At 45.5% G+C, this 26,527-nt stretch overlaps 4 protein-coding genes and 1 non-coding gene across 9 annotated transcripts; 2 read left to right on the top strand and 3 right to left on the bottom strand.

Annotated features, from left to right (window-relative positions):
* Positions 1–229: 229 nt before the first annotated feature.
* On the bottom strand, positions 230–315 carry TRNAM-CAU. The gene is given in 2 exon segments: positions 230–265; positions 278–315. It is a non-coding gene; the product is annotated as a tRNA-Met (tRNA).
* Positions 316–777: 462 nt separating this feature from the next.
* LOC101752481 (ubiquitin carboxyl-terminal hydrolase 17-like protein B) lies at positions 778–6,484 on the bottom strand. The gene is made up of 15 exons (XM_004953463.4): positions 6,110–6,484; positions 5,423–5,503; positions 5,262–5,321; positions 5,099–5,176; positions 4,885–4,989; positions 4,374–4,448; positions 4,058–4,132; positions 3,888–3,962; positions 3,681–3,801; positions 3,468–3,578; positions 3,058–3,230; positions 2,649–2,984; positions 2,373–2,492; positions 1,758–2,268; positions 778–1,428 (listed from the first exon to the last, which is right to left on the bottom strand). The coding sequence occupies exons 1-15, from the start codon at positions 6,158–6,160 to the stop codon at positions 1,160–1,162; spliced, it is 2,241 nt and encodes a 746-aa protein (XP_004953520.1). The 5' UTR covers positions 6,161–6,484; the 3' UTR covers positions 778–1,159.
* A 10,273-nt stretch (positions 6,485–16,757) lies between these two features.
* Positions 16,758–17,902, top strand: LOC101786627 (UDP-N-acetylglucosamine transferase subunit ALG14 homolog). Its single transcript, XM_004953462.3, has 4 exons — positions 16,758–16,886; positions 16,986–17,135; positions 17,212–17,271; positions 17,726–17,902. Exons 1-4 carry the CDS (start codon positions 16,767–16,769, stop codon positions 17,900–17,902), a joined length of 507 nt encoding a protein of 168 aa, XP_004953519.1. The 5' UTR covers positions 16,758–16,766.
* A 623-nt stretch (positions 17,903–18,525) lies between these two features.
* Positions 18,526–22,646, top strand: LOC101785287 (chaperone protein DnaJ). 5 transcript variants are annotated; one of them, XR_001163209.2, is made up of 8 exons: positions 18,537–18,753; positions 20,627–20,704; positions 20,801–20,876; positions 21,028–21,101; positions 21,196–21,266; positions 21,388–21,428; positions 21,618–21,676; positions 21,778–22,646. XR_001163209.2 is itself a non-coding variant. In XM_004953461.3 (7 exons), the coding sequence occupies exons 1-6, from the start codon at positions 18,721–18,723 to the stop codon at positions 21,419–21,421; spliced, it is 366 nt and encodes a 121-aa protein (XP_004953518.1). In that variant the 5' UTR covers positions 18,537–18,720; the 3' UTR covers positions 21,422–21,428; positions 21,890–22,595. The 5 variants fall into 5 exon arrangements, 2 of the variants coding, with proteins under 2 accessions (XP_004953518.1, XP_004953517.1); XR_214541.3 differs by having other exon boundaries at positions 21,890–22,595; XR_002676132.1 differs by having other exon boundaries at positions 18,526–18,753; positions 21,388–21,676; positions 21,778–22,541.
* A 2,448-nt stretch (positions 22,647–25,094) lies between these two features.
* LOC101784897 lies at positions 25,095–26,527 on the bottom strand. The gene has a single exon (XM_004953458.2). The coding sequence runs from the start codon at positions 26,104–26,106 to the stop codon at positions 25,489–25,491; it is 618 nt and encodes a 205-aa protein (XP_004953515.1). The 5' UTR covers positions 26,107–26,527; the 3' UTR covers positions 25,095–25,488.

Genomic DNA, 26,527 nt, shown 5'->3' with positions numbered 1-26,527 from the left:
CGGGAGTAGCGTGTCGGCGTGCTGACAGTGAGGAGGAAGAGAGTGAAGTGTGAATAGCTTATATCAGCTCCGAGGACATGGGGAGATGGTATCAGCAAAAAAAATGAGAAGGGACTTTGTCAGGGAAAAAAATCGGGGTGGATAGGGAAGGGAAAACGCAGATATGGGTAGTCAGGCAGAGACGAGACGATGTTAGCTAAAAAAATCAGGTGGAAAAGCGGGAAAAATATGGGGTGAGAGAGGCTCGAACTCTCGACCTCAGGATAACTCAATTAGCTATGAGACCTACGCGCTAGCCAACTGCGCCACCACCCCTTCGGTGATAGTTCGGCCGATTAAAGGTTTATAACAGTAGTAAATTAGTGAAATATAAGTTTTTTCTATCAAGACACCTCACTGTTTTTTCGTTCTGCGATCCTTGAATCGTATGATTGGCAAGTCCTCAACTCCTCGTCCGGTGTCCCAGATAGCCAGAACTAGACGATCTTCTTTTCCTCCGAAATCTCTTACGATATTATCCCTCTTTTCACGAGTATACAGCGATGGTTGTTAGATGGCATACCACCTGCAAGCTAAAGTTCTCTATCCCTGACTTGCATACATTGTCGTTTCAGAGTACAATATCAAACTGAAACCCCCACAGGGAAAACACAAGACCAGTAACAAAGACAGCAGACGAGAAGATTAGTTAAGAAAACATCACTGTCGAGTTTTTTTCTTAACATCACTGTCGACTAACAAAATTGCTGCTCGCTATGTTACAGAATTGAACAAGACTTCAGATAAACTCGATTTCATTTCTTTTCCCTGGTTATGTTCCATACAAGATAAGCCCTGTTCTGTCCAAGTAGTGCTACCTACTAAACAAAATGGGCAGTTGGTGCAGGTGCAAATCCCATACAGCATAGTTGATAGGTGTGCGATGGCACATAAGGAGGAAGCAAAAAAAAAAAAGTAGATAGATTAACTGACTCTTATGCTCTCATGTACCCTGCAACCAATCTAGCCGGCCATAAAGTTTATGACAGCTAAATTAGATTAAAGGGCAGTGGAGGACAGCATGGATGCTAGACCAAGATATACAGCAAGAGAGTAGCAAAAGAAAACAAAAAAGGATATACAGAAATACAAGATTTGTGGTGCCCAAACTTGAAAATACCTAGCATTGAACCAACTTCCGTTTCTTTTTGTCCAGAGGGTCGCTTGTGGGGCATCTGCGACTACGAGACTCCTGATGTGCATTTTGTTGTGTGACCATGCAGTCCAGGAGACCTTTTCTTCTTGAGGATGGCATGCCACTCATCAAACGTCTTGCGTTCTGATCAATACTGGGGCCCTTCACAGCTTTAGATGCAGATGCAGCCTTAGGTTTCTTTGCCTTAGGGTGAAATTTCAGATCTGGAAGCAAAGGAGTGTCTTCGTCATCATCTGTAAATGAGACAAGCAGAAACATGAGCCTTTAAAAAGGTGAATGAGCAATGTTTTATGACATGTAAGGCAATCAACAGCATTGAAAACAATTAAGTCGTATTCAAGATATTTAGCACAACACTGCAAGTCTGATGTCTAAAATTAAAGGGTGGAGTGATTAGGATCACTTTGTCTAGGGGTTCATTAATCGATGAATAATAAATGTGACAAAACTAATGTCAACTGGACAATGAATTGAGGTTGGAATTCTATCAAGGGAAATAATATAGATGATTTGCAAAAATAAAACCAGAACTTAATACCAGCTAATTAAAATGCATCCTTACCAAAGTCCTCAAACTCAAACACACCAAACTCATTATGTGAGAATGATCGCTTCGAGGGCAGAGGAGTAGAGGGCCTATCCAGATTGGTAGTTTCTACACTACGGGGACATCTAACAACATCATCTTGGAGAGATGCTCTGGGTGGACTGATTTCATCTCTTGTATTATTGATGTTGGAAGCACCAAGTGAACTTCTCTTAGATGGCTCCTCATGACAGAATGATACTTTGTATTGACTGGTTTCATCCTTCTCTAACTCCTCCAACTGCCTGGCTTCATTTTTCTCTAATTTATCACCAGAATTACTGCTACTGCCTCCTCCAGAAGACGTTGAACAGTTTGCATCAATATTTTCCAAAACAGACACAGGAGATGCACCGCGAGCATCCTCAGCATGTAGGGCATCTTTGACCTCTAGCAAACTAGAGAACCATGGAAATTTGCCCTGCCGAACATAGAAGAGAATATATGCTTCCTTGTTTAACGCGCTTGCATCTGTAATCGAATCAACCTGCAAAATAACTGGCATATTAAAATGGAGAAAAGGTTCATGTCAACAAAGCAGTAGCAACTGACTTGTGGTAACAAAACAAAAAAAGGATTTGTGGCACATACATGGGAGTCATTCATCAAGTACCAAGTGCTTGGTGAAGAACGAATACTGCACACATAGTGGCCATAGTTGGGTAACCCAGAATGCTCAACAACACCATAAAGATCATATTTCAGCTCCCCCTGCATTTGGAAGTATAACAAAAAATTAATTTTACCTAAGTGGCAAAACTATCGACTATGTTTGAACAGATGGACTGGGATTCAAATCCTTAGTCTAGAAATTCCTAGATCAGCTTACATCTTCCAAACAGGCACAGTATAGAAAGAAAAGCTCACCACAGTGTCTGGGTTACTATGGAACGGCTTCAAATCAACCTCTGAAGGGTATACCACATGTTTGTCAATCTTCTCAACAGAATTGTCAAGGGTGGTAAAACGCTTCAGATGAAATGCAATAACATCTGGTGCTCTATGAAGTGTAAGCTGCTTGTTCTTACAAACTTGAGCGTTGCATCGTTCACAGGTGAGCTTATCTTCAGAGTCCCCGATCTGCTCTACCTTGGTAAAAGATTCCATGGCATCTACCAGGTGATCAACCTGATCGATCTCCAAGCTTAGATCCAGGAAGGGCTCAAATGTCTCCGAGCTGTGACCACACTCGCAGCAAGACAACTAGACACACAGAGTAGCATTAGTTGTGATGCAAGTGACAAGAGAACAAATAGGTGATAAAAAACTAAATTACCTGGCTTTTCAGTTGGCCTCCGAAAATGTCCTTGACTATACTTTCTTCATCAAAGGATGAGCCCTTGCCCTTAGACATGGGATCGAGGGTACACTTATGCAAGTTATCAAGCAAGCAACGTAGGAATTCATGTGCATCCTCTTGCTGTCCCGGTCTAAAATCTGAAGATAGCTCTGGAAAATATTGTTAAGGAACCACATATGACACAACTTGACATGGAAGGACTATAGCAAGCTGGCAACAGTTGAAAAGTATCCACTAGCTCAGCACATTATTTAAATGAAGAGTAAGATAAACTGAATGGTGAAAGGAAGCATAAGAATGTGAACTAATGAAAAACATATATGCAAACAGCAGCTGTAATGGGGAGAATTAAACAGACTAGGCAAAAGTTCAAGAGGAAAGGATACTTCTTAAATTATCTCTGAACTTTGCGGGCATTATAACAGATCCAGACCTTCGAATTGATTCATCGACATGTTCTTTAAGGGCACAGAAAGAACAGAATCCATCTTTATCATCTGCAGGGTACCAGGAGTCCAAATCATGCAAACTAAAATGGAATAGAAAATCTGAAAACATTTTTTAAACAATAATAAAAAGTTGTATGAAATTATCCATACATGAGCATGGAGTGGAATGATCAGTTGAGCGAAGCTTGAGAAAAAGTGGTACAGTATGAGTGATGCACTGAAGAGTTGCATTTAAGAAGCATGTGTTCCCCATATTGCTAAGACCTGCTCCCTGTACATGGGAAAACTTTGTGATGTAATGAAAAACAATGTCCTTCAGGATGCCAACTATGTATAGAACTTAGTGCAGAAGATTACCACAGATTGGGGTTGCCTTCTGTAAGAAAAGGACAGAGGAAACTGCTTATCTTCAGCATCACAAGTTTCACCAATCTATTGAACAAAGCCCATCAATACAATGAGTTGATGTAAGGAAGGACCAAATAAAAATTGCACATACAATGTGATTAAGACAATAACAGTCTTACATTGGAGTTCCACCGATCAGTGTTAAGGGGCAACAGTTTCTGATTATCTTTGTCATCCCATAAATCCATTCCACCCTGCAGCACCACCCAAAAATAATATTAGGAAACTTGAGAGGCCTAAGCCAAATAACTTATGCATGTGTAATTGTGTATGCAGTCATGCGCGCATGACACACAAAGAGATCAATGTTTATATATGAAATAATTGCAGTTCCCTGAGAATACTTGTATAAGTATATACATCAATATAACAAAATTGGGCCGCATACACATTAAAGGCCTGAGTTAGCAGGCCATATCAGAAGGTGGAACTTACAGTTGAATCGGGTTGCTCTGTGCTAAGGGGTTCTGGCTGCTCACTTGCTTCTCCATGTGGCACATCAATTTCATCCTACAATATAGAAACAAGAATTAGGGATCATCTAGGCACAGAACTCGCCATTAATGTTATATACAGCAATAAAGCCTTTTTGTCCCAAACAAGTTTGCAGTGATCTAGAGATGATTCAGGAACATGGATTGCTAAAGAGATCACATATATGGAATTACAATTGCAGATCAGCTGCCCATAATATGAATTGTATCCATACATTTAAGTTACAAATTTTATAAAAAATTAAACAAAGTTCCCTCTCGAAGAGAACATGATTTAGCATAACAGGCAGGCTTAGTTTTGCTTCATGCTATGCAATTCCAAACATCTGGTGTCTGAGTGAGGATTGTCACAATTTAAAAAAAAAACTAAGAGAAAAAACAGGTATATGAAGTAAATGCAATTTCTTGGGCTGATTGCAGAAAAAAGAAATGGCAAGGCAAACACTTCATACCATTGATTGTTCCATTTCCATGACATCTTGCACCAAACTGGCTTCCTTATCAATTGAATGTGGTGAACAAGGCTTGCCTTCATCATCTACTGTACCAGATATGTCCTAAAACAACACATCCGTGAACTAGTAAGCAGATATTACTACAGATGAGCCCAAACAAATTCACAGGAGCCATCAAGTTCTTAAATAAGGGCTGGGAGAAAGGACGCACCTCAGGTTGAGGTTGCTTGCTTCCAAGAGAAGCAGATGTAATCAGGATGTGGTCATCCACCATTGAGTTCAAGCCACTCTGTATCAGAGAGTAGGAGTCACGAACTGATTACAAGCTATATAAGATACCAAAAGATCACATAAATCTCGAGTTAGGAGCTCACATTGTGGTCATTTTCATTTGCAGCAGGAGCAAAACAGCTTTCCCACGAATTTGCGTAGCTCTGTAAGCAGAAACAGGAACACATAGAGACAAATTATAAACTTGAGCATAATAACACATTGACACTACAAATTTGGACAGGAGCATGAGTTAGGAGCTTACAACAGAGCGAATTGGCTGGCACATGGAGAAAAATGGTTGATGCTGTTCAGTATTCTCATCCCCATTTTCAGCACTGACCCCCTAATAGAAGGGATCCTTACAGTTAGATCCATATTTTCATCATGACACAAAAACTATAGAGTACTGTATTACCTTCTATGACAGCTACTGCCAGTTAAGTGCAAATAGAGAAAAACGGAAGGTTAGGACAAAGGCAGCTCGGAATTATCCGATTTAATTTCGTTTGAACATGGTAGACCGTTGCATTGAAAGTCCATAACGATTTGAGCAAAGGACACGATCACTACATCACGGACATTTCTATATTAGAGCTGGTAATAGCGATCACTGCCGTAGCCAGTGACAACGGGGGACGCCGGTGCCGAATGCCCGAATTAACCAAAATCTGGATACCCACCCGCACGAACTCTTCGTGCCCCCAAATTAACGAGACTCGAGCCAAACCAACCGCAATAACCCAGACGAAAAACTACCCAAAACGCCAAAGCCCTGACGCAAGCACCACACATCAAGTGAAGTAGTGAACCGCCCCACAGAAACCACTCCCGGAGTTGGGGCAAGTCCCCAACCCCAAGCGTACCTCGCAAGCTACTGCTTCCGGCGGGACCTAGAAACTTCGCAACCCCAGTCCCCAGACCAACCCAAGCAAAAGTCAGCGAATCTCACCGGAGGGGAGTCGAGCGGGCTCTGTCCCGCGGCGCCGTCCTGCTCCGCCATGGGATGGAGAGGGAGGCGGCCGCCGATTAGGGTTTCGCGCCGGCGGGGTAGGTGGCCGGCCGGTGGGTGCGGGCGGGAGACCTGAGATTCGGGGGAAGAGGAAGGTTGGTTCGGTTGAGGGGGGAATTGGCGAGACTAATCAGGCGGAGGGGAAGCAAAATGGAAGGCGATTTGTTGGGTTGCGCGGAGGCAGAAGCGAGGGAAAAAATTTGGGGGGGGGACGGCGAAAAATTTCGGGTTTGAAACGGAGGCGGGCGCGGCGCGTTTCGGTTAACCTGACGCAGTGACGCTGCGGCGAGCGGCGATGGATTGGGCGGAATGGAAAAGGGGGGAAACGGAAGAGGGCGGCTAGGAAAGGGCAAGTGGGTTTCGCGTTTCCCGCTCGCGGCGCGTGGGGTCGTGGGTTGCGGGCGCGGGCGCGGGATTTTTTTTCGCCACGCGCGCTCGTTGTCCGCGTCGAGCCGACTTGTGGTTGTGGGTCAAAGTCAGACCAGTGCCCCTGCGGTCAGTGGTGTGTGGACCCGCCAGGCGTTTCGTTGTTTTCTGGGTTTTCTTGTGAAGCATCGTCCTCGAATAGAATACCGCCGCCACGTATACTACATATTAAATCCGATAGCAATAACTTGTATTTTTTAGATTTTAGAATAACTTATTTTCCTGAACGGAGGACGTAAATGATCCAGAAGGCCTACTTTTTATTTCCTTCCCATTTAGGTATAAGGGATGGAGGCAAAAAAAAAAAAATAAAGCCATCACAGACTTGATCATGGACCACCTGCCACAACGAACCCGATTCGACGAACCTGAAAATACCCAATCTGATCAATATGTTTGGCGGACTCGGATTAAGATGGAATCGAGAACAAGTACATCAGGATCAACACATTTTAAATTCCTAGTACGAGAGAGTATAACTCCTCGAGACGTTAGTTCGAGATTTGGTAACGTGAACCAACTATTTTTAGACCAGATTAGTAAGTTGGCACGTAGGAAAAAAACAGATAAAAAACAAAATCGAAAAGAATAAAGAAAGAGATATGTTATTATTATTTAAAGGCCCACTCAATCCAACATGATTTGTCATAGGCCCCTTGTGCATGCCCGCAGACGCAGGCACGCAGCTAGAACAATCGCCGCCGCCTCTCGTTCCACCATCGTAGGGCTGCCTGAAATTGCTCTCCACCGGTCACCAGCTCACGCCGTCGAACTAAATCGATCTTTCTCGTCCATCTCTTCTCCCCGGAGCTCTCAATTTCCTTGGTAATCAGATACACTATTCAGCGCTTGTGAGAAGGTTCCGATGTTGGCCTATACTGACCTCCATCCCTCGATCGGGACAATCGTTGATACAGGCACGTGGAACGCCATAATGTAGTGCGTTCCTTGCAATTGCAATTAGGGCATGTTTGTTTGAGCGACAGCTTTTTAAGTTTTTCTGAAAAGTTACTGTTGATTTTTTACTTCTTGAGCACGAGGTACGTGGAGTTCCATCTAACATCCATGTCCAAACCAAACTTACGTGGACGTACACCCATACTCAAGCAATAGCTTTTGTATGCTATAATGTATTGATTAGATGAATTCAAGAATGATGTAGCAATTTTGAAATCCACAATGCAAGACTTCAAACGTTTCATACCATATTTAACAATAGGATTGATAATATGGCATGCACAGCATTGATGCATGAAAAGAGAACGCTCTTCTTCTATCTCCTCATCAGTTGCATTATTAGAATTAAGAGCAGACAATATATAACCAGAAAAAATAGGAGTTAACTTATCCATGGCTGTCGAGTTAGAAGAAGCATTATCAAGAGTAACAGCAGAGATCTTATCAGTTAAGCCATTCTCATCAACCACCATGGCTATATGCTCTACAGTGTTAGCACCGGTATGTGACTTATCAATGAATCTCAGACCTAGCAATCTTTTTTCTAATTCCCATCAACATTAACAAAGTGAGCAACCACGCTAAGATAATCCTTCTTAGCATTTCCAGACCATATATTAGAATTAAGAGCAACAGAGGAAATAGACAAGACTAACATTTCCTTAAGCTTACCATGACGTTCACTGAAGTGTTCTACCATATCTCTGGTGGTGGTTTGCCTAGAGGATTTAGAAAATCTAGTGTTATGAGTATGGTTTATGTACTCTTCAAAGGCATTAGACTCTCCAAACCCTAAAGACAGATCCTCCCTAGCTATCAAGCGGCAAAGTTCAGTACGAGCAACAGCATCAGAGTACTCCCTGATGGATAGAACCATCAGGGTTGAACTTTAGCACAGTTTGAGCCATGCAATCATTTTCTTTTCTCTTCCTGTAAGCAAGAATGTGCCGGCGCAAATGTCCAGTACCACTAGAAGATTTGCCAGAGTACTCATGACTGCAATGAAGGCACCTAGCACCATACCTGATCTTCTTGCCGTTCCTTATGGTGAAGAGCTCCTCAAAGTCAGTCCACACCTTAGAGGTGGAGTTCCTGACCCTCTTCACACCGGAGATCACCGGCGGCGCCGGCACCTTAGGCATGCCGGCAGGCCCGGCACCATCAAGGTTGATAGCAGCTGCAGTGCTGCCACCGGCCAAGCCAACCCGGAGGATATCCTCTTCTAATGACCAAGGTGTATCGGAGGTCGGTGTATCAGTCTCCATCTCCAAGAGTCTGACGACCTCCCTCCTCCTCACCTTCTCAATGCCTCGGCGGCTTAGGCTCCCCAACGGCGCACGCCGTACCCGCGTGAGCACGATGGCATCGTGCTCGGCCAATGACCTACAAGAAGTTAAGAACAAGAACAAGATCAAGATGTGAGAAGGGGAAGAAGGTCAGAAGAACAAGATTTAGATCGAGAAGGGGAAGAACTTACCTGCGCTGCCGGAGCACCCAAGCACGCTGAGATCTAAATCGAGAAGGGGAAGGAGGCACCGAGGAAGACACCTATTAGAGCTATTGTATTTTTAAAAGCTATTGTATTTGAAAATTATTTGGAAATTAGACACCTAGATAATAATCAAAATAGTTTTCCTACTACTCTCTCATTTTTTAATACTTCAACATAATACTCATATAGATGTGTATTTATCTTTATCCAGTTGTGATTGATTTTAATTATTAATTACTCTATACACTTTTTCATCCACATTCACACTTTTTTCATTTGGTATCGCACCTCCATACATTATGTTTAGCATAAAAATCAATATTTTTCATCACTTCCTCAGATACATGTATAGATGGTCTACATGGAGATACCCATTACACGCATATGCCTTAACTTAGTATTTCTATATTAATAATGACATAAATAGATAATTTAGAATCATATATTAATTTAATTTTGGACATTTCTATATGATGAACATGAAGATAATTAGATTAAGATTTAGGTGTTTACTTTAGGTTATTTTTAATAATGACATACGTGGGTAACTTGGATACAAATTTAGAATGACATTTTAAGTTATGCTTTATAATAATATGCATGGGTAAATTGGATGATTTTTTATAATGGTAGAGCTCGGTAATTAAGATATAGATTAGGAGTTTACTTTAGAATGTTTTCATAATGGTAGTGGTGGGTAACTTTTTAGAAAATAAAATAGACTAATGATTATGATTATTAGAGTTTACATGATTGATGTTTGATGTTTCTGATTTTTGTGAGAATTTCTAGGATTTTTTTTCTAGCGTGCCTCATGAGAACTGATGCAGAATCTCCTAGAAAAAATAAGGCCACATTGCTACAAAACTATGACCTTGAGCTACCTCTTATTTGTTAAATTTAGAACATATCACTTATATAGATTACACCTATTATCTACATCCAATTGTGATAGAATTTAGTTAGTAATTACCCTATAATATTTTCATCCACATTTAAAATCTTTAAGTTTTCAATTTGCATTAAATTTGTTTAATGGACCTTAAGTTTTTTGCTATAATATTTAACATAGAAATATATATTATCACCACTTCCTCTATATCTTTATAAATGATGACACACATCATACATTATATCTTAATTATTATATCATATACTAATAGTGTAAGAAATAGACAATTTTGAATCATAAATGTGGGTGTATATTGAGGTATATTTTTAATAGAGGTGATTTGGATTCAAATTTAGGGTTACCTTATGTTATTTTTAATAATTGCATATGTTGGTAATGTAGGTGCAAATTTAAGGGGTTATTTTAAGTTATTTCTTAAGTATTAGTGGTTGGTAATTTAGTTTCAAATCTAGAGGTTTATTTTAAATTATTTTTATAATGGCATAAGTGGGTAATTTAGATGAAGATTAGGGGGTTACTTTAGTTTATTTCATATAATAGCAGAGGTGGGTAATTTAGATATAAATTTAAAGGGTTACTTTAGGTTATTATCATAATTGCATAGGTGGGTAATTTTTTAAAATATAATAGGTCCAATGTCTATGATGATTTGAGTCTACTGATTGGTGGTCAGATTTTTTTGAGAATTTCTTGTATTTTCTCTTTTTATGTAGTGTCCACCTAGGATCTTAGGTGGCTTCAAAAGAGCCTCCAATTATAGTAATAGTAAGATCCAACGGTTGCCACATGCCAAGACCGATGCGGGGGAGACCTCTGGGATGAATTAGGCCTCCATGGAAATCCATGGGATGGATTGTGCTTTTTTTTTGCGAGAACGAGATGCAACTTACATTAAAACATCACAGGTAGCACAGAACATCTTAGTTTTACAGTAAAGTTCCTATGTAAAATGAAAATTACAAGAAGCACCCTACTGTTCATCTTCGCGCCGAAGCCACTGCCGTGATTGCCGGACCGCACCCAGGAACTTCAAGCCTCCAAACTCACCTATGCAAATCAAAGGGCGGACTCCAAACATTGGTAAACTGCATGAGATCCTCGGTAGAAGGCCATTAGCTGTCGGCCCCGTCGATTTGACCCCACAACCTCCTTCTTCCACCATGGATGTGAAACATCCAACCCAAAAAGATCCAGAGCGTAGCACGAGCACACAGAGAGGGAACACCAGCAACTCCTCCGAAGATGGCACCCTAGAAGAAGAGTCCCATCTGCTAGCATTCAGGTGGACCCAAACCGACCTCACAGGACAAATCAAGAAGAGGATCTTACCCGATCCATCCCGGAGGAGCAAAATCTACCCCGTCGAGCTGCCGTCACCGACAACCGGTGAGAGGAACACAAGCCGCAGAGGAACGAACGCCACCCCTTCCGTTCGCAAGCAAACAAAACGATGACATCGTTCCTCCGGCAAACCTTAGCTCCGCCGTTAACCTCCAACGCAGAGCAAACTCTAGACCTAAATAGACTCCTACCTAACCTATATACATCCGTACGAAGATTCGTCAGTCCTCCTCCCTCTCCGACGCCGAACCAGCCGTCGGAAAGGAAGAGGACCGGCGGAATCGCCGTCAGAAACGGCCGTCGCCTTGAACTCACTCTTTTCGTCTGTCTACACTGTAGCTGGGGATAAGGACGGGCCGTCGCATGGGATGGATTGTGCTTATACATGACTTTACTTTTACCAAAAAATATGGACTGAGGTAGTACATGGTATTTTGTTTTTCTCATTTGCTCTTATGCATATGAAGCCTTGTGTTCGTGTACGCCGGCCGTCGTGCTTGCACGTGCGGCTGTCGGGAGAGAGCAACTCCATCCGCATCCTATTGCACTGTGTTGATCCCGAAAAATATGTTGCACGGTTGGCCCTGCCAGTGTGCCACTGCCACCACGCGTTGAACTTCAAAAAGGGGTAGAAGGCGGGGACGGAAGGTTGGGGCCGTTGCAGTTGCAGCAGAAGTGGGCTCACAGTCGTTGTTTACCACTCCGATCCGCCCCGGGCGTGTATTTGGCTGGCAGCGATTAAATCGGTGAAGAGATTGCTGTTGGCGGTTGGTTATTTAGAGATGTCGGTGACGGGGGAAAAACAACACATCCAATATTCTTGCAGATGAATATGCTAAATTAAGGATCACGGAGGGCAGGCAGGCGGCAGGATGCTCGGTATCCATGGGGCCATCACTGACGGCCGGCAGGCCATGAAGTGGCAGGTACCAGCGGCCGGCGTTTCGGCAGCAGCTCATCTGGACTGACGACTAACCCACAAGCATCAGGTAAGCTACTTGCTAAAGTTTCAGCTAATTTATGTGCTGCGTGAATAGCTATGAGATTCATAATGTTTATATGATAGGATGTTGGAAGGAGCTCTTAGCACTATCGTTCTTGACAGGCTAAAGGATTACCTTTCTTTCCCCAAGTATTCTTTTTAAAGGTAGTACTGTTTAAATCGTGCTTTGTCATTCGACAAAGATATCTTAGGGCCTATTTGGTAGAGCTCCACGCAGCTTCAGATCCTCAAAAACAGCTCTGCTCCCAGTTTTTCCATCCAAACGGTCCAGCTCCGTGAAATCCGGATCCGCAAAAAACCCAGATCTAGCTCCCAGATCCACCAAATCCACGGAGCACCTCAGAGGGTGCTCTCAAAATGTTGATTTTGTAACCTCTCGTGGAGTTGGTGAAAATTAACCATCAATGCCATCGATTACACGTCCCCGTACCGGTTCGCTTTTTTTTTCTTTCCGTCGCCGCTTGTGGGCGCTGGGGAATACCGTGTCGGGGTGCGCGAGGCGGACCGTGCCGGAGTGCCCCAGTGACGGTTTTCTCAAGATGCCATACATTGTGCAGCTCCTGAACGGCTCGGCGGCGGCGGCGGCCGGAGCACGGAGCGACAAGACGTGCGCGGTCGCTTGCTAGCGAGACTGCTCGTGCACCGCGAACCTCTACGCCGGAGCCAAGTGCTCTGTGTGGAACGGCGAGCTCGTGAACCTGAGGTGACTCCTGCAAACGATCAAGGCGACCAAGGCGTTGCGGGGGCCGTGCTTCACCTCGTGTCGCGACCTCGGAGGCGCCACCGCCTGCTGCTGTTCGACTACCAGGCCGTCAAAGCGGCGACGCGGGATTTCATGGGGAAGCTTGGAGGAGGGGGGCCTCTCCGTCGTGTACTTCCTGGTGCACGCCGCGGTCAAGCTGCACGCGGGCGACGTGGTCGGCCTACTGGACGAGAAGCTAGCCGGAGATGCCTACGTGGAGGAGCTCGAGAGGGTCTGCAAGGTCGCGTGCTGGTGCATTCAGGATGAAGAAGGCAACCGGCCGACGTGTTTCAGCATGATTTTTCCTTTGTTACATCAAGAGTGTAGCACGAGTACTATGTAGAAATCATAGCAAGCAGCCAAGCACCCCGGTAGGTTAGATCCTCTGTAACAGGAAAACACCACGTGAAGAAAAAAAATGAGAAAAAAAAGGAAAACACCAAGGTCATTAGTGGACAATCCAACCAAAAACTCTGTTTCTGGATCTAGAGTTGTTGTCTCAGCCAAACATTTTTTCTCAGCTCCATGGTGAGAGTAAAAACTCCAGCTCCTAAACTCCATGTTTGGCTCCTAAACATTTTTTCTGGATCTAGGGTTGTTTGGCAGCTCCATTTTTTCTGGATCTACAGTTGTTGTCTGGCCCTGTTTGGCACGGCTCCACTCTTAAACTCCAGCAACTCCATCAAAAAATTCAGCCAAACACCCCAACTCCAAAACTCCATGGAGTTGCCAACTCCATGGAGCTGTAGTGCAAATGGAGGTGGAGTTTTGGAGCACCTCTTTTGCTGCTCCAGAAACCTCTCTTTTGAACCTCCTCGTGGAGTTGGTGGATAATTACCCACCAATGCCACTGGTTATGGAAAAAAAACGTTTCGTTCCATTCTATTGTTCCCCATCGTCAAGGCCAGTCGCCCGCCCAGCGCCCGTCGCCGTGGCCGCCCCGCGCCGCGCCCGTCGCCCGTCGCCACCCGCCGCCCCGCGCCGCGCCCGTCGCCCGTCGCCGCCCAGCACCGCGCCCGTCGCCGCCCGTCACCGCCCCGCGTCGCGCCCGTCGCCCGTCGCCGCCCCGCGTCACGCCCGTCGCCCGTCGCCGCCTGTTGCCGCCCGTCGCTGCCCCCGTCACCGCCCACCCCGCCGCCCGCTGCCCAGCCCCGCCGCTCGCCGCCCAGCCCCGCCGCCCAGCCCGCCGCCCACCGTGCCGCCCGTTGGCATATTGAAAGTGGAAGATTTTGACAGACCAAGGGAAACATTTGCAAAAGTCTTTTGAGTTTCACTCCTCCTAACCATGTTCATCCATTCATTTACAGCATATGTTGGGATATTGAAAGGGGATGGATGGATGTAAAATACACACAACCCGTTGGCATATTGAAAGGGAAAGAAGAAGATGGGATAGAGAGGATGACAAGTGGGGTCTTAATTGGGGGCAACAATGGCAATCCACACTGAAATCGATCTTTTTTGGAGCTGAGAGCACCCATCTAGCCAAACATCCCATTTTAGTTATGGAGTTTTGGAGCGGAGCTGGCTCCATGTGGAGTTCTGGAGTGGAGCAGCTCCACTCGGAGTTGGAGCCATGCCAAATAGGGCCTAAATCCACGCTGGAGCTGCTATGTGGTAGAGCTGCTGTTTTTGAGGATCCGGAGCTACATGGAGCTCTGCCAAACAGACCCTTAATTTGAGTTGTTCGGTCAACTTTTGAACTTTCAGTGGTTCTACATTTATGATTCATTTCTTACCAAATTGTTTTATGACCTGTATGGTATGCTGATGTTTTGTGCCATTATAAATTAAAATGATGTTTAGTGGCTTTAGGCGCCCAGGCCATCAAACCCACACCGGAGATTAGTCCTTTTTGACACTGACCCGTTATGCCCGCATTTAACTGAACAATCAGGTTTCTGCCTGATTTATAAACGTATTAGTGTAATGACAAATGTTATATGTAATGCTTATATATATGATGTTTATTACAACTCTAGGAATCACCATGCTCCTTCTGCAAGTTTTTTAAAATTCATGCTCCTCCTGCAACTTTCATGACCCTGAACTGAGTTTTGAGTCCCCCTTTTGTAGCTTTGACTTTTATCAGCTCCAGCAAATTCTAAGCAGCGCGCATTCCTTTTTTTAATCTGTTTGCACTTTGATTGACTTCCTTTAGTTTTTTTGTTCATGTACAAATGAAATCTTAGTTGCCAATTTGCTAGTGTCACAATGTCTTGTCCTAGTCACATATTCTTTTTTTCAAAAGACCTGTCCTAGTTACATATTCATTCGTGCCTTATTTAACACGTATTCACTTGTTTAATAGTAGTACTAAAACTGTCAGGATCTCTAACATTTTCTGATTTCCAATTACAAAGCAGTCTTATATATGTTACTATTTATGCTCAGTTCTTTTTTTTCCATTTGGAAATTCTGTTCTGTTTTGACACATTGGATGATTTTCAAGTAGCACATCTCTAGCATTATTACTATTATACTGGACTCTTGCGCACACTCTTGGAAGAATATTTGGTGGCTTCTTTGAGTAATCTTTTTTTTCGTGAATACGCAGGAGAGCTGCGTATCTTTGTATTAAGAAGAAAAAAGTTTTGTACATCGCGGGTCTATCCGGGCGCACGCACACGGGTTTAGGCATGTTTTAGCTTACATTACACTACCGCAACGACAACACAAATGGCACAGAAAGGCCGAAATCAGAAATGCTGATCTAAAACACCTGATGGTATCGGCCAGCCTATGGCAGCTAGGTGTTTTGCACCAGAGGCGCACCAGAGTTGCCCTTCCTGAATGATCTCCTGCAGCAGTTGTGAGGCATCCTTTGGTGGCGATCTTGCAAACACCCTTTCATTGTGTTCCTTCCATATTTTCCATGAAACAAGCATAAACGCTGAATCGAAGCCTTTCATTTGCTCGGAATGGACACCGCTTCTCTTGCTGAGCCACCAGTCTAGCAGTCCGACTTCATTTGCTGGGATGGCGTTGTGCAGGTTCAGTACTGCACTGACTCGATGCCACACATGCATAGAGAATGGGCACCTGGAGAAGAGGTGATCTGCAGTCTCTGATTCCTGGTCACACAGGCCACAACGCGCATGATCTTGCAATCCTCGCCTCTGCCTCCTAGCAGCTGTCCAGAGCCGATTCTTGACAGCTAACCACATGAATACCTTCACCTTCAATGGTGCCCAAGCCTTCCAAATCGGTTCCGCTGCGGCAAACTTGACGGAGGTGTTGTAGAAGAACTTGCATACCGATTTAGAGGAGTAAGAACCAGAGATATCCCATTTCCAAGTCACCAAATCTTCGACCCCGGGCGTTAACTGAACCTGCTGTAAGTGATGCCATAAGGTGACGTATTCAGTTAACGCAGTTACGGTTAGGTGTCCGACAATATCATGAATCCATTGCTTTTGGTGCATCCCCTGCGCTACTGTCCGTCGATTCTTGATTCGTGACCTGATCAAGTTGCACAATTCCGGAGCCAAGGTACACGGCGAGGCCTGACCCATCCAGTTATCGACCCAAAATAACGCTAAGTTGCCATCTCCTACTTGTACCTGAATCGAAGCTTGGAACAGTTTTTTCCAGATCATTATCCTGTTCGAAGTCGAGCTGCATATGTTCTTTGAGTAATCAAGTGTCTAAGCTGTAAGATCTGTAGCATGATGAAACATGAACTATTTTGTGAATTGGTTCTTAGGAGGGCATACAGCAGAAATGATGGATATTGTAAAAACGCTTCAGAAGGATAGGTTCACACCAAGGTACTATGTGGCTGCACTTACTGACAACATGAGTATTCAAAAAGCAGAGGTCTATGAACAATCACTGATTCAGGTGGAGTTCAAGTATCATGTTGCATTGAACTAAACATATGCTGGGAACTTTCTAAACTAGCTACTATCTGGAATATGATTATATTTAATGCCTCTTCAGAGTGGCGGAAAGAAGACCGCCGAGACTACCCATTTCATGCAGATATATCGTAGTCGTGAAGTAGGCCAATCCTACATTACCTCCATCGCGACAACATTGCTAGCCACATTGCATGCTATGTGGCTAGTAATAAGAATCAGACCACAAGTGGTGTGTAGCTGTTCAAATTATATCAACTATTTGCAGCATGAGCTCAGAATACTTAACTTTTGTGATACTCCTGCAGATATTTTGCAATGGTCCAGGGACATGCTTTCCTCTATGTGTCTCGGCCTTCCTTCTGAAGGTAGCCCTGACACCATAGTCCATAGCTTCTATACTCGCTTATTTGATGCCATATAAGACTTCGACCTTTATTTTTGTTAGCCTTATAGAACATCACCTTGGAGGCAGGGGCGGATCCAGAACGGGGCTGCGCCCCGGGCTGAGCTGTTGAATCACACCTAAAATAGTTTAATTTTGTCTCCTAAACCTCATTTTGTTAGGCTAAACAGCATATAGGTTAAAGGGACTCCATGGTCTCGCCCCGGGCTGCAGCCCGGGCAGCCCGGGCCCTGGATCCGCCCCTGCTTGGAGGTTAATATTGCCATCAATCTGATGATAACTACTAATTTATCTATCCCAAATTTTTGTTAGCCTTATAGAACATCACCTTGGAGGCTAATTTCTTCATCCCAAATTTCAAGTCGATGCCATACTTTCTAGTATCTAACTAGTTTTGGATCGCTGTCTTTCTTTAGGTGCTTGGTTTGGGATGGTCCTCCATTTTCTACATTGAAAGCATTGCAAGAGTGAAGAAGCTTTCGTTGAGCGGTTTACTGTTTTACAAGCTACGGATAACTGACCAGTTCTTCGTGCAGTGGCCCCAGCTGCAGCAAAAATATCCACGAGCATGCTACGCTGGCCGTTTGATGTGAAGACTCATCCATATCTGACATTTGGATACTGTATTTTCTAACTCAAAATGAACACACTGACAATCACTTATACATATACAATTGTGGTTGCCTTAAGAAAAATGTAAGGCTTTACAGACAGTCATACTTCATATTTGGAGCATGGAAATACAGTTACTTTAAGATAATCTTTGTGAATGAAAGTGAATCAAAGTAGGCTCATAGAAGCTACTGCAGAGTGTAAAATTCATTTTGTATGTTTCAAGATAAAGATTATATGTTTTCATTTTGTGCCTGCCCCTGTTTGATTTCTAATCTACAACCTGGAATTCAGCAATCTTTTATAAGTTCTTTTGCTGGGTGGTATCTCGGCTAATTTTCCAAACCATTTTCAGGGTAAGGTAATGCATTCCAAACATTTTTTTTGAGAGGTAATGCATTACAAACATAAGGGTCCACTTCCGTATCAGTACATCTCGGCCTAACAGGGCTACACATTTGCTCTCAGCCGGCCCAGTAAGCAAAGCCCTCTGCGGTCAGGGCCTCACGACGGGCGGATGCGTGGAGCCCTCCGGGACACGAAAGGACAGGTGTGCGGGTCAGATCCACGTCATCACCTATCCCTGTTATCCCATATCCATCACGCAAAATATAATAATCTGACGAAAACAGAAAAGGTGGGGGAATTAGTCAAGAACTCCGATCCCACCTACCCATCGATCAATCAACTCCGGTTACTCCCCAATCCGCCAAGACGGGCCCGGGAATCCCAACGCGCGAGCGGAAGAAGGGAATCCCGCTGCGCGAAGCGAGCTCGAGGTGATGATTTGTTTCGGTTTATGGACGGAGCAAGCAAGGAGCCTCTCCACAAGGTAACCAACATACACGCGCGATTACTCTTCAATCTCCGATTATTTCCAGAGATCGGGTGCTCTAGGCCTTTCAGCTTTGATTCCTGGACCTTTAGCTTCAGTTCTACCATGCAGACAACACCGGATTTAGAATTTCTGGGCTGAGCGCCGCCGCCTCTTAACGAAGTGCAGGAGGGGAGGCGGCTAATCGTGGTGTACTTTGGCCTGAAAAGGCGGACAGAGTCTGCGCTATTTTTTGATTGGTTTATTTTCGAGCTGCTTTTAGCGTTTGCGTGAGTGTCACAACTAGTTTTGGCTGTACTGTAGTATTGCTTTGCTGCGATCTCGCTAGTGGAGTGCACAGGGCTGTGTGGCCATAATTAGGATTGCTCAGCTCAACCGTGGCGAGTGGCTTGTTTTCCTCGTTGAATTGTAGGCTGCATTCCCGTCTGCGTCTGCCGCACAAGTACTTTCAGTTCAATTTTCTTCGCAACATTTGCATTTGCTTTTAAAATTTAGAGCTGATCAGAGATGCAGCAGCCAAAATGATCCCAATTCAGAGGTAGTTTGGTCACGACTCATGAACCAGACTATGGCTGGCATATCGGCTACCACGGGAACTCTGTTACTGTTAGCTTACTGGTCCGGCCTTGTATCTGCTAGATGAAATGAATGTTTTCTTATTTCTGAATTATGTATGGCTCGTGAATGTCATTCTGGGTACGTTCTCTTTCCTAGCCTTGCTAGCAAGCAAGAAAATACTTCGTAGTGGATGAGAGCCCAGTCGGTTCTTAGAAAGCAAGAGAATCCTTGTCCCTGCACAAATTCAAGCTTCCTTGCTTGATGGAAGTAAACATGTCGTCTTCAGTAACGCTCACTTGTTGGAACAATACTTTCATTGCACTCCTGGCGCAGTCAGTGGCAGACTGTAAATTCAATGGGGCCAACATCTAATAGAGTTTAGATTGCAAGAGTTAGAGGGGGCTAGTTCCCTGCTTCAACTCCAAGTTAGCCTTAATGACCTAATACTTCCTCTATAAATTAGCAAAATTGAGGAGGGGCCATGGCCCATCCTGGACCTTACTAAGCTCCACCCTTGGGTAGAGTGTTCACCTCTCTGGACCGTTGGTCAAGCTTTTAAATTGTATGAGTTCGTGCTGTGCAGGACTCTGAGATTTTTATTTGTATTGGTCCACTGAAGAGCTAAATTTGGTCAGAAATTGGGCTCATCGTTTTTTAAATAGATTCTTGACAAAGTTCCTACTTGATGTTTGCTTTGCGTAAGTCGATTTGACTACCATATTGTCTCCTGCCTCCAGCCACGCCTGTTGTGATTTGTTGCTTTCAGAGGTGAACAAATACTTATAGTTAGTGACTTAATCATTCCTTGTCTAGTGTGACACTACAACTGGATTCTTTTTCTAGCAAATGCTATCTACTGCACGAATTTAACTCATGTAGTTAATTGTTTTAATGGTTTGCTGGTGCTCAATATGGTGTGAACTCAAGAAACAAGTTGTCATGAAAACCCAACTTTCTCATGTTAAGTGCTCAAGACCTGTCTCATGTAGAACCCATGCTCGTTACCTTTTGATCTACATACTGAAGGTTTATTTTATACCATTATATGCTCACCCTATCACTATTTTCCTTGATACTGCACTCCTATATTTGGTTTGTTTTATTATTATTATTATGTTTTTGTTCGATATTTGTTAATATGTTGTAACATGTCCTACTTATCCGGTTACTGCGATTCACATGTATGGTGATCCAAATGCTATTCATATTCTGGCAATATCCATTGCAATATGACATATATGGTTCCCACACAGCTACAGTAATTCATCTCTTATTCACTGCATTTATTTCATGAACTTCATTGTGATTGCAGGACTACTACAAAGTTCTGGAGGTTGACTATGACGCATCTGACGACACCATCAAATTGAGCTATAGAAGATTAGCTTTGGTGAGCTGCTGTCCAACCTCTGTGCTTCAAGCAAATATCATCCATGCAAAAAACGGTTTGTAGATAAACTCATTGCACCCCATACTTCCTCTGTAGATGTGGCATCCAGACAAGCATAAGGGTGATAGCGATGTCACAGCTAAATTTCAGGAGATTAATGAAGCATACAAGGGTATTCTTCCTGGCCATAGTATTTAGGCACTTAATCTTTACAATTCTTGTGACTCCATAGAAATAAGAATGGATGACCTCACTAGCACCCACAATTATGAACTGTTCACAAACTTTACTAACTTACATCTTTGGCTCTCTTCTTTTTCCAGTTTTAAGTGATCCAGCTAAGCGACTAGAATACGACCTTTCCGGCTGTTACGAGATCAATCAATATACTTTGCGTGTAAGATTTTATTGTACTTTAGCCAGACAGCAGTCACCTCCCATTAGCATTTCTGCACTCTGTCTTATAGTCTCGGTCCTCTCTTGTATTTCAGGAGTACCTTACAAGATTTAAGGGTATGATACTTACCTGCAATGGCCTTGGCATAGGTCACCCCTCAAAATGGTAAAGGCAACTAATTTATATCGATTTAATGTTTTGTTTTCTACTCTTGATTATTTTTGGATCCACACATGTTTGGAGATCCTGTACAAGAATGATGATGCTAAATATTTATCATTTGCAGGTCTCGGCATTTGAGGGAATTGAAGCCCCATTGATCAACAGGTATAGATGTACCATCACTGATGCTGATCAGATTTACTGTTCTTTGTAAGATACAATGTGGTGTGTCTCATACAATGGCAATTTGCCCCTTTCTGCCAAAAGAGATTCATGTATATTATTTCCAGTTGCTCTTATTGGTGACTGACTGGTTACTAATACAAATTAGCACCTTTGTCAATATAAGCGCAGCTCAAAAGAAGCTAAACACTAGAAGGACTATTTAAATCATAAACCTTCATGTTAGTCAGGTACGTTTTCCTTTTCTTTTAACCAAGACAAAATCGTAGATTTTGATGTTAAAAGACTGATACAAGAAGGATGAATTGCTCCGTACGCTTGTATGCTGTAGAGTGTAGACCAGCTTGCATCACCGAAACCTCTGTGAGCCGACGTCGCTACCGGCAGCCTTTGGTTGGACAAGATATTAATCATTACTGGAAATCTACTCTTTTTTTTTCCAGATCAGCGCTTCCTTTATTATCTGCGTGGTATAAAATCAGCAAGTGGCTTGCTTCTGAATCAATGCACTCTGATCCCCAAGTGCAGTGTCTTGACCTGTAAAGTGTGTGGAAGCTAGTCTTGCCATGTCAGCTTTTGTCTCAATAATCGCGTACCAGGCGTGATCTTCAAATCGCAATGAATCATGAATAGGCTCACTGCTTCATGTATGTCAATCGTTGTATGGCAATCGTTGTGTGTTGTTGGTATCCAGTAGGCCAGCCACTATCAGCCACTATCAACAATTGTTCTGTGCTATTACTACGAGCAATTCACGTGAAGGGAGACTACAGACGTTGGCGTCCGAAACAGAATCAGGAACTGAATATCAGCGTGCATTGCTGAAGCCTGAAGGCCTGAGACCTCCTGACGTTCTTGGATAATGGTCGCACACTACTGAAAATCAGCGTGCATTACTGAAAATCACCGAGTGGGTTGCATATCTTTTAGTTCAAATGTAGTACTCCCTCCATCCTAAAATAAATGTACTTCTAGAGTTTGGGTGAAGAGATCATTGTTAGTGAAAAAATTACATATATACTCGTATAAAGATGTAATCATTACATTTTGGGAGGAGAGAAAGTAGAAAAAGACAATTAGAATTAGGTGGTTCCATTTCCACATGTGCATTTATTTTAGGACAAATTTTGAACTTTAGAGATGCATTTGTTATGGGATGGAGGGAGTATATCCTAATATGCATCGATTCTGTTTGGAACAGTTTAAATCTTATTTATGGTTAAAATAAGCTGAGACTAGTAGCTAAATAGTACGCTTTTTTTACTTCTCCTGCCCGCACTTCTCCCCACACCTGCCCGCACTTCTCCCCACAGCTTAAAACGTAAGCTCGACTCCATCCGTTTAGCTGAGAAGCGCTTTTTTAGCTTATTTTCCCGTATATTAGTGTAGCTTATTTTCCTTCTCTCCGCGCTGTACAAACGAGTGGGAGCTGTTTATGCCATCACAGCTTTTTGTCAGGTGTGACAATCAATCCGCGACAGCATATAGCCTCACTGTTGCATGTAGACTAGCCCTGTGGCACGGATTTGATTCCAGATCTCAAGTTGGCAAGCAAGCAACCGTACCCGCCTCCGTTGGCCCACGGTTTTCGTAGGGGGCCTCGGAATCGGGTGGAGGCGGACGGGCCGATAGGATCGGACGGTGCCGTGCGTGGGCTGGCCCTGTACGACAGGCTTGATGAGCAAGGCAACATCATGTTGGCGTCAGACGGGGACTGTCCCTACTCCCCCTCCCAAAGTCCCACCCGTTGTCCCGTTCTCGGTTCTCCCCTCGGCCCTCGGGCTCGGGTGGGTGGTGGTGACCGGTTCTCCCGCACGCGGCGGACAAAAGCTGCGCCGGTCCATTCCGCCATCAGCCATCCAGGACCAGCCAGGCGGCTGTCAGGCTTGGGTCAGCGGTCACTCCATGCGTCTACCGCGGTCCGCGGACAACCCCAGGCTAGGCTAGGGAGCAAGCAGGTCGTCTGTGGTTTCTGGTTTGGCCGCTCTCGAGCGGACGGGAGGTTAACCTCGCCGGACTATTGTTCGTCAGTGAAACAATTTTTCCAGCTGAGATAACCGGCGGAAAGCAGCCGGAGTCCCTGATGTACAGGCCCGGTACAGTTGCCCCGCTCGGAGACGAGGAGGGCGCTGTTGGGTGATGGCGGACTGGCACTTCGCCGTGCGAGGACGCGAGGGGAGGATCCCAGCTCGGTGCCGTGCCCACCCGACCCGACCTATGACCCGGCACATCACGATATTCTTCTTGGGGAACGGCGCGCCAACATGCTCCCATCGCAGATCCGCCACCCGGAGATGGCAAGACGAGGACGGGGCGCCTACCGCGCGGCGGCCCCCCACACACCGTGGCGACGGGAGCGGCGGTGGACGGGCACCTGTGATCTCGGCTTCCAGAGTGTTCCGAGCCTCGGACTCTTGTAGCACGTACGTTCCCCTTCCCCAGTAGTTTCCGCAGCGGATCTGGGCCGGGGCATGCTTGTATGGCAAGTTACCTTGGTCGTTGATGGACAGGCTGACATCCCTTCTGGCGCCGCGGCAGTGGAGAGCTCCTGTCCCGCGTCTCGTGAGTCAGCGAAGGATTGGACAAAACGAGACATGTGCTGTGGCTGTGGGTAAACGATTTACGGAATCCGCGATCTTGAAAGGAATTTGCGTCAAGAAATGAACCGGTAGAGCGTGTGGACGTGCGGTAGAAATAAACTTTAACAGTGTCACATCGGATGTTCGGATGCTAATTAAATGGTCTAAACATGAGCTAATTATAAAACTAATTGCAGAACCCTATGCTAATTGGTGAGATGAATCTATTAAGCCTAATTAATCCATCATTAGCAAATGGTTACTGTAGCACCACATTGTCAAATCATGGACTAATTAGACTTAATAGATTCATCTCGCAAATTATACTCCATCTGTGCAATTAGTTTTATAATTAGCCTATGTTTAATACTCCTAAGTAGCATCCAAACATCCGATGTGACAGGTGTTAAACTTTAACACGGTGTTCCCAAACACCCCCGTAGTTGGGTAGCTGGAAAGAGAAGGGAAAAGGAAAACCGATGAGCCAGTAGTGAGTAATGACTGCTCATCTCGCTGCTCGCTGCTGCGCGACCTGCGCCTGCCGAGGAGGCAGACGCAGCGGCGGGAGACAGGGCAGGCGGGCAGGCGGCGCGCTAGAGGCCTAGGAGTAGAAGCAAGCGCAGAGCAGGGAAGAGACGGAGAGGCAGAGAGGCCCCTGCATCAGCAGCGCAATCGCAGCGTTCGCGCGTACCACGCTGCTTCCGCCTTGTGGGCCCAGCTTGTCGGTCGCCGAAGGCGTTCCTGATCTACCCGCTCAGCTCCGTCCAGAGATCAGGACGAGCACGCCTGAAGCTTGTAGGCTTTGTTAGGTTAGTGAGTGAGTGAAGCGAATGAATGAAACCTACGCAATTCTTGGTGCTAATGATGCTTTTCCCCCTTTGAAGCTAATGCTAACACTGAAATGTGCACCAACGATGCATATGCCGCCAACTGACAAGGCACGCATGGTTGATCTGTCAGCCGAGCGTGCGCTTCTGTAATTCCTACTGTATCGTCGTGCGCCTACTTACTATGAGTACTGTATTGCCTAAATATCATCTGCCAACTGCCGACGAGAAAGTCATCAAAGGAAATAGAAATGCAAACTACTTCAGTTCATGGGGTGAATGTAGCAGTACAAAAAAAAGATAATCAAATTGGAGAGCATAAAATATCCAATTTGGTGTTACAGAGTGGGGTACAAGCACACTACTAAAAGTGAAGGAAACCATGAGGAGGTCATCACCCACTAGCATATGCACACATCCCGCCCAGATCACAGGCTTTCACGTTTCGGTCTAACTTAATCATGGAATTAGCGGCACGCCACCACAAAAGGAGAAAAGGAGATCGAACGCTCCTCCTCTAATCCACCGCCTCATATAGTTAAAATTAATAATTAACGATTCCCGGCCATCACATGACCCCCACCCCACCCGCTGATCACTTTTCCGGCCATCTGGAGGTGGTACCTTGCGCTGCGCTCACGCCCGCCCGGCCACGCTCGCCGACGACCTCCGGTGCCGGAACGCCTTGAGCGGGCTCGGGAAGTGCCACCCCCACCGCGCCCGCGCCGCCGCCGCCGCGGTCTTGGCCTCCACGGCCGTGGCGGACACGGAACTCGAGCGCGGCAGCCCCAGCCCCTCCTCCTCGTCCTCCTCCGGCTCCGCGTCAGCGTCACCGTCCCGCGCCGCGGGCTTCCAGAACTGCGGCCAGCCCCAGACCCGCGCCCTCCGCCTCCCGCCCCCGGAGGCCGGCGCCGCGGAGGGGCCGGCGGCGGCGAACGCGGCGGAGGAGCCCGCGGCCACGGACCGCGAGCGCGCGATCCGGTGCTCCCGCTCGATGAGGCTGTGCACGCGCCCCACGGCATCGCCGGACGCCGATGAGGAGGAGGACGGGGAGGCGCACGACGCGGCGCAGGGGCAGGGCCGCACGTGCGCGCAGTTGGGGCACAGGCGGAGGAGCCGGTCGCGGAGGCAGTACGGGCACACCCCGCCGCCGGATCTCGCGGCGGCCGGGTGCTTCCGGCACCGCCACTCGTCGCCTCCTCCTCCACCGCCGCCGCCCGCTGCCACGGCCACCGCTGCCTTCTCCGCCTTCATCGATTCGGTTGCCCTCCCTCTTCTCCCTGGCTCCCTCCTTCCCAAGCTTCTCGCTTCCTTTTCTCTTCTCGCTCTCTCTGTGCGCGTGTGAGGGGACGGGCGTTACGAGCTCGCAGCGTCGCTGTTGAAAAAGAGCGAGGGAACGGCACGGAGTCTATAATAGGAGGCTAACGGCGTGTGGTTTCGTGGCGAGTATAACGGGCATGGCCTTTGGAGGTATCTACGGGGGTGCCATTGGAGGAGTTGGCGAGTGGTTGCCCGGGGATCTTCTGCGGTTGAGCCGCAACTGCATAAACCATCCGGGGAATTGTTTAAATTTGGTTTGAGTCTGAACAGTGACGTTGACTCATTTTACCTCCTTTCCTTACGTGAAATAAATAATTACTGTGCAGCATATGCAGCCGAACGAACCAAAGCAACT

Source organism: Setaria italica, chromosome I, assembly GCF_000263155.2.
Source record: "Setaria italica strain Yugu1 chromosome I, Setaria_italica_v2.0, whole genome shotgun sequence".
Lineage (NCBI taxonomy): Eukaryota > Viridiplantae > Streptophyta > Magnoliopsida > Poales > Poaceae > Setaria > Setaria italica.
This window is presented reverse-complemented; position numbering and strand designations above follow the sequence as displayed.

Excerpts from the sequence above, each read along its gene's own strand:
- LOC101752481 (XM_004953463.4), bottom strand. The coding sequence starts at position 6,160 with ATGGCGGAGCAGGACGGCGCCGCGGGACAGAGCCCGCTCGACTCCCCT. Across the intron at positions 2,269-2,372 it reads ACTTGATGAATGACTCCCAT|GTTGATTCGATTACAGATGC; the intron begins GTATGTGCCACA and ends GTTATTTTGCAG. Across the intron at positions 1,429-1,757 it reads GTTTGAGTTTGAGGACTTTG|ATGATGACGAAGACACTCCT; the intron begins GTAAGGATGCAT and ends TCTCATTTACAG.
- LOC101786627 (XM_004953462.3), top strand. The coding sequence starts at position 16,767 with ATGATGGATATTGTAAAAACGCTTCAGAAGGATAGGTTCACACCAAGG. Across the intron at positions 16,887-16,985 it reads ATGAACAATCACTGATTCAG|AGTGGCGGAAAGAAGACCGC; the intron begins GTGGAGTTCAAG and ends ATGCCTCTTCAG. Across the intron at positions 17,272-17,725 it reads TCTCGGCCTTCCTTCTGAAG|GTGCTTGGTTTGGGATGGTC; the intron begins GTAGCCCTGACA and ends GTCTTTCTTTAG.
- LOC101785287 (XM_004953461.3), top strand. The coding sequence starts at position 18,721 with ATGGACGGAGCAAGCAAGGAGCCTCTCCACAAG. Across the intron at positions 18,754-20,626 it reads GCAAGGAGCCTCTCCACAAG|GACTACTACAAAGTTCTGGA; the intron begins GTAACCAACATA and ends TTGTGATTGCAG. Across the intron at positions 21,267-21,387 it reads ATAGGTCACCCCTCAAAATG|GTCTCGGCATTTGAGGGAAT; the intron begins GTAAAGGCAACT and ends TATCATTTGCAG.
- LOC101784897 (XM_004953458.2), bottom strand. The coding sequence starts at position 26,106 with ATGAAGGCGGAGAAGGCAGCGGTGGCCGTGGCAGCGGGCGGCGGCGGT.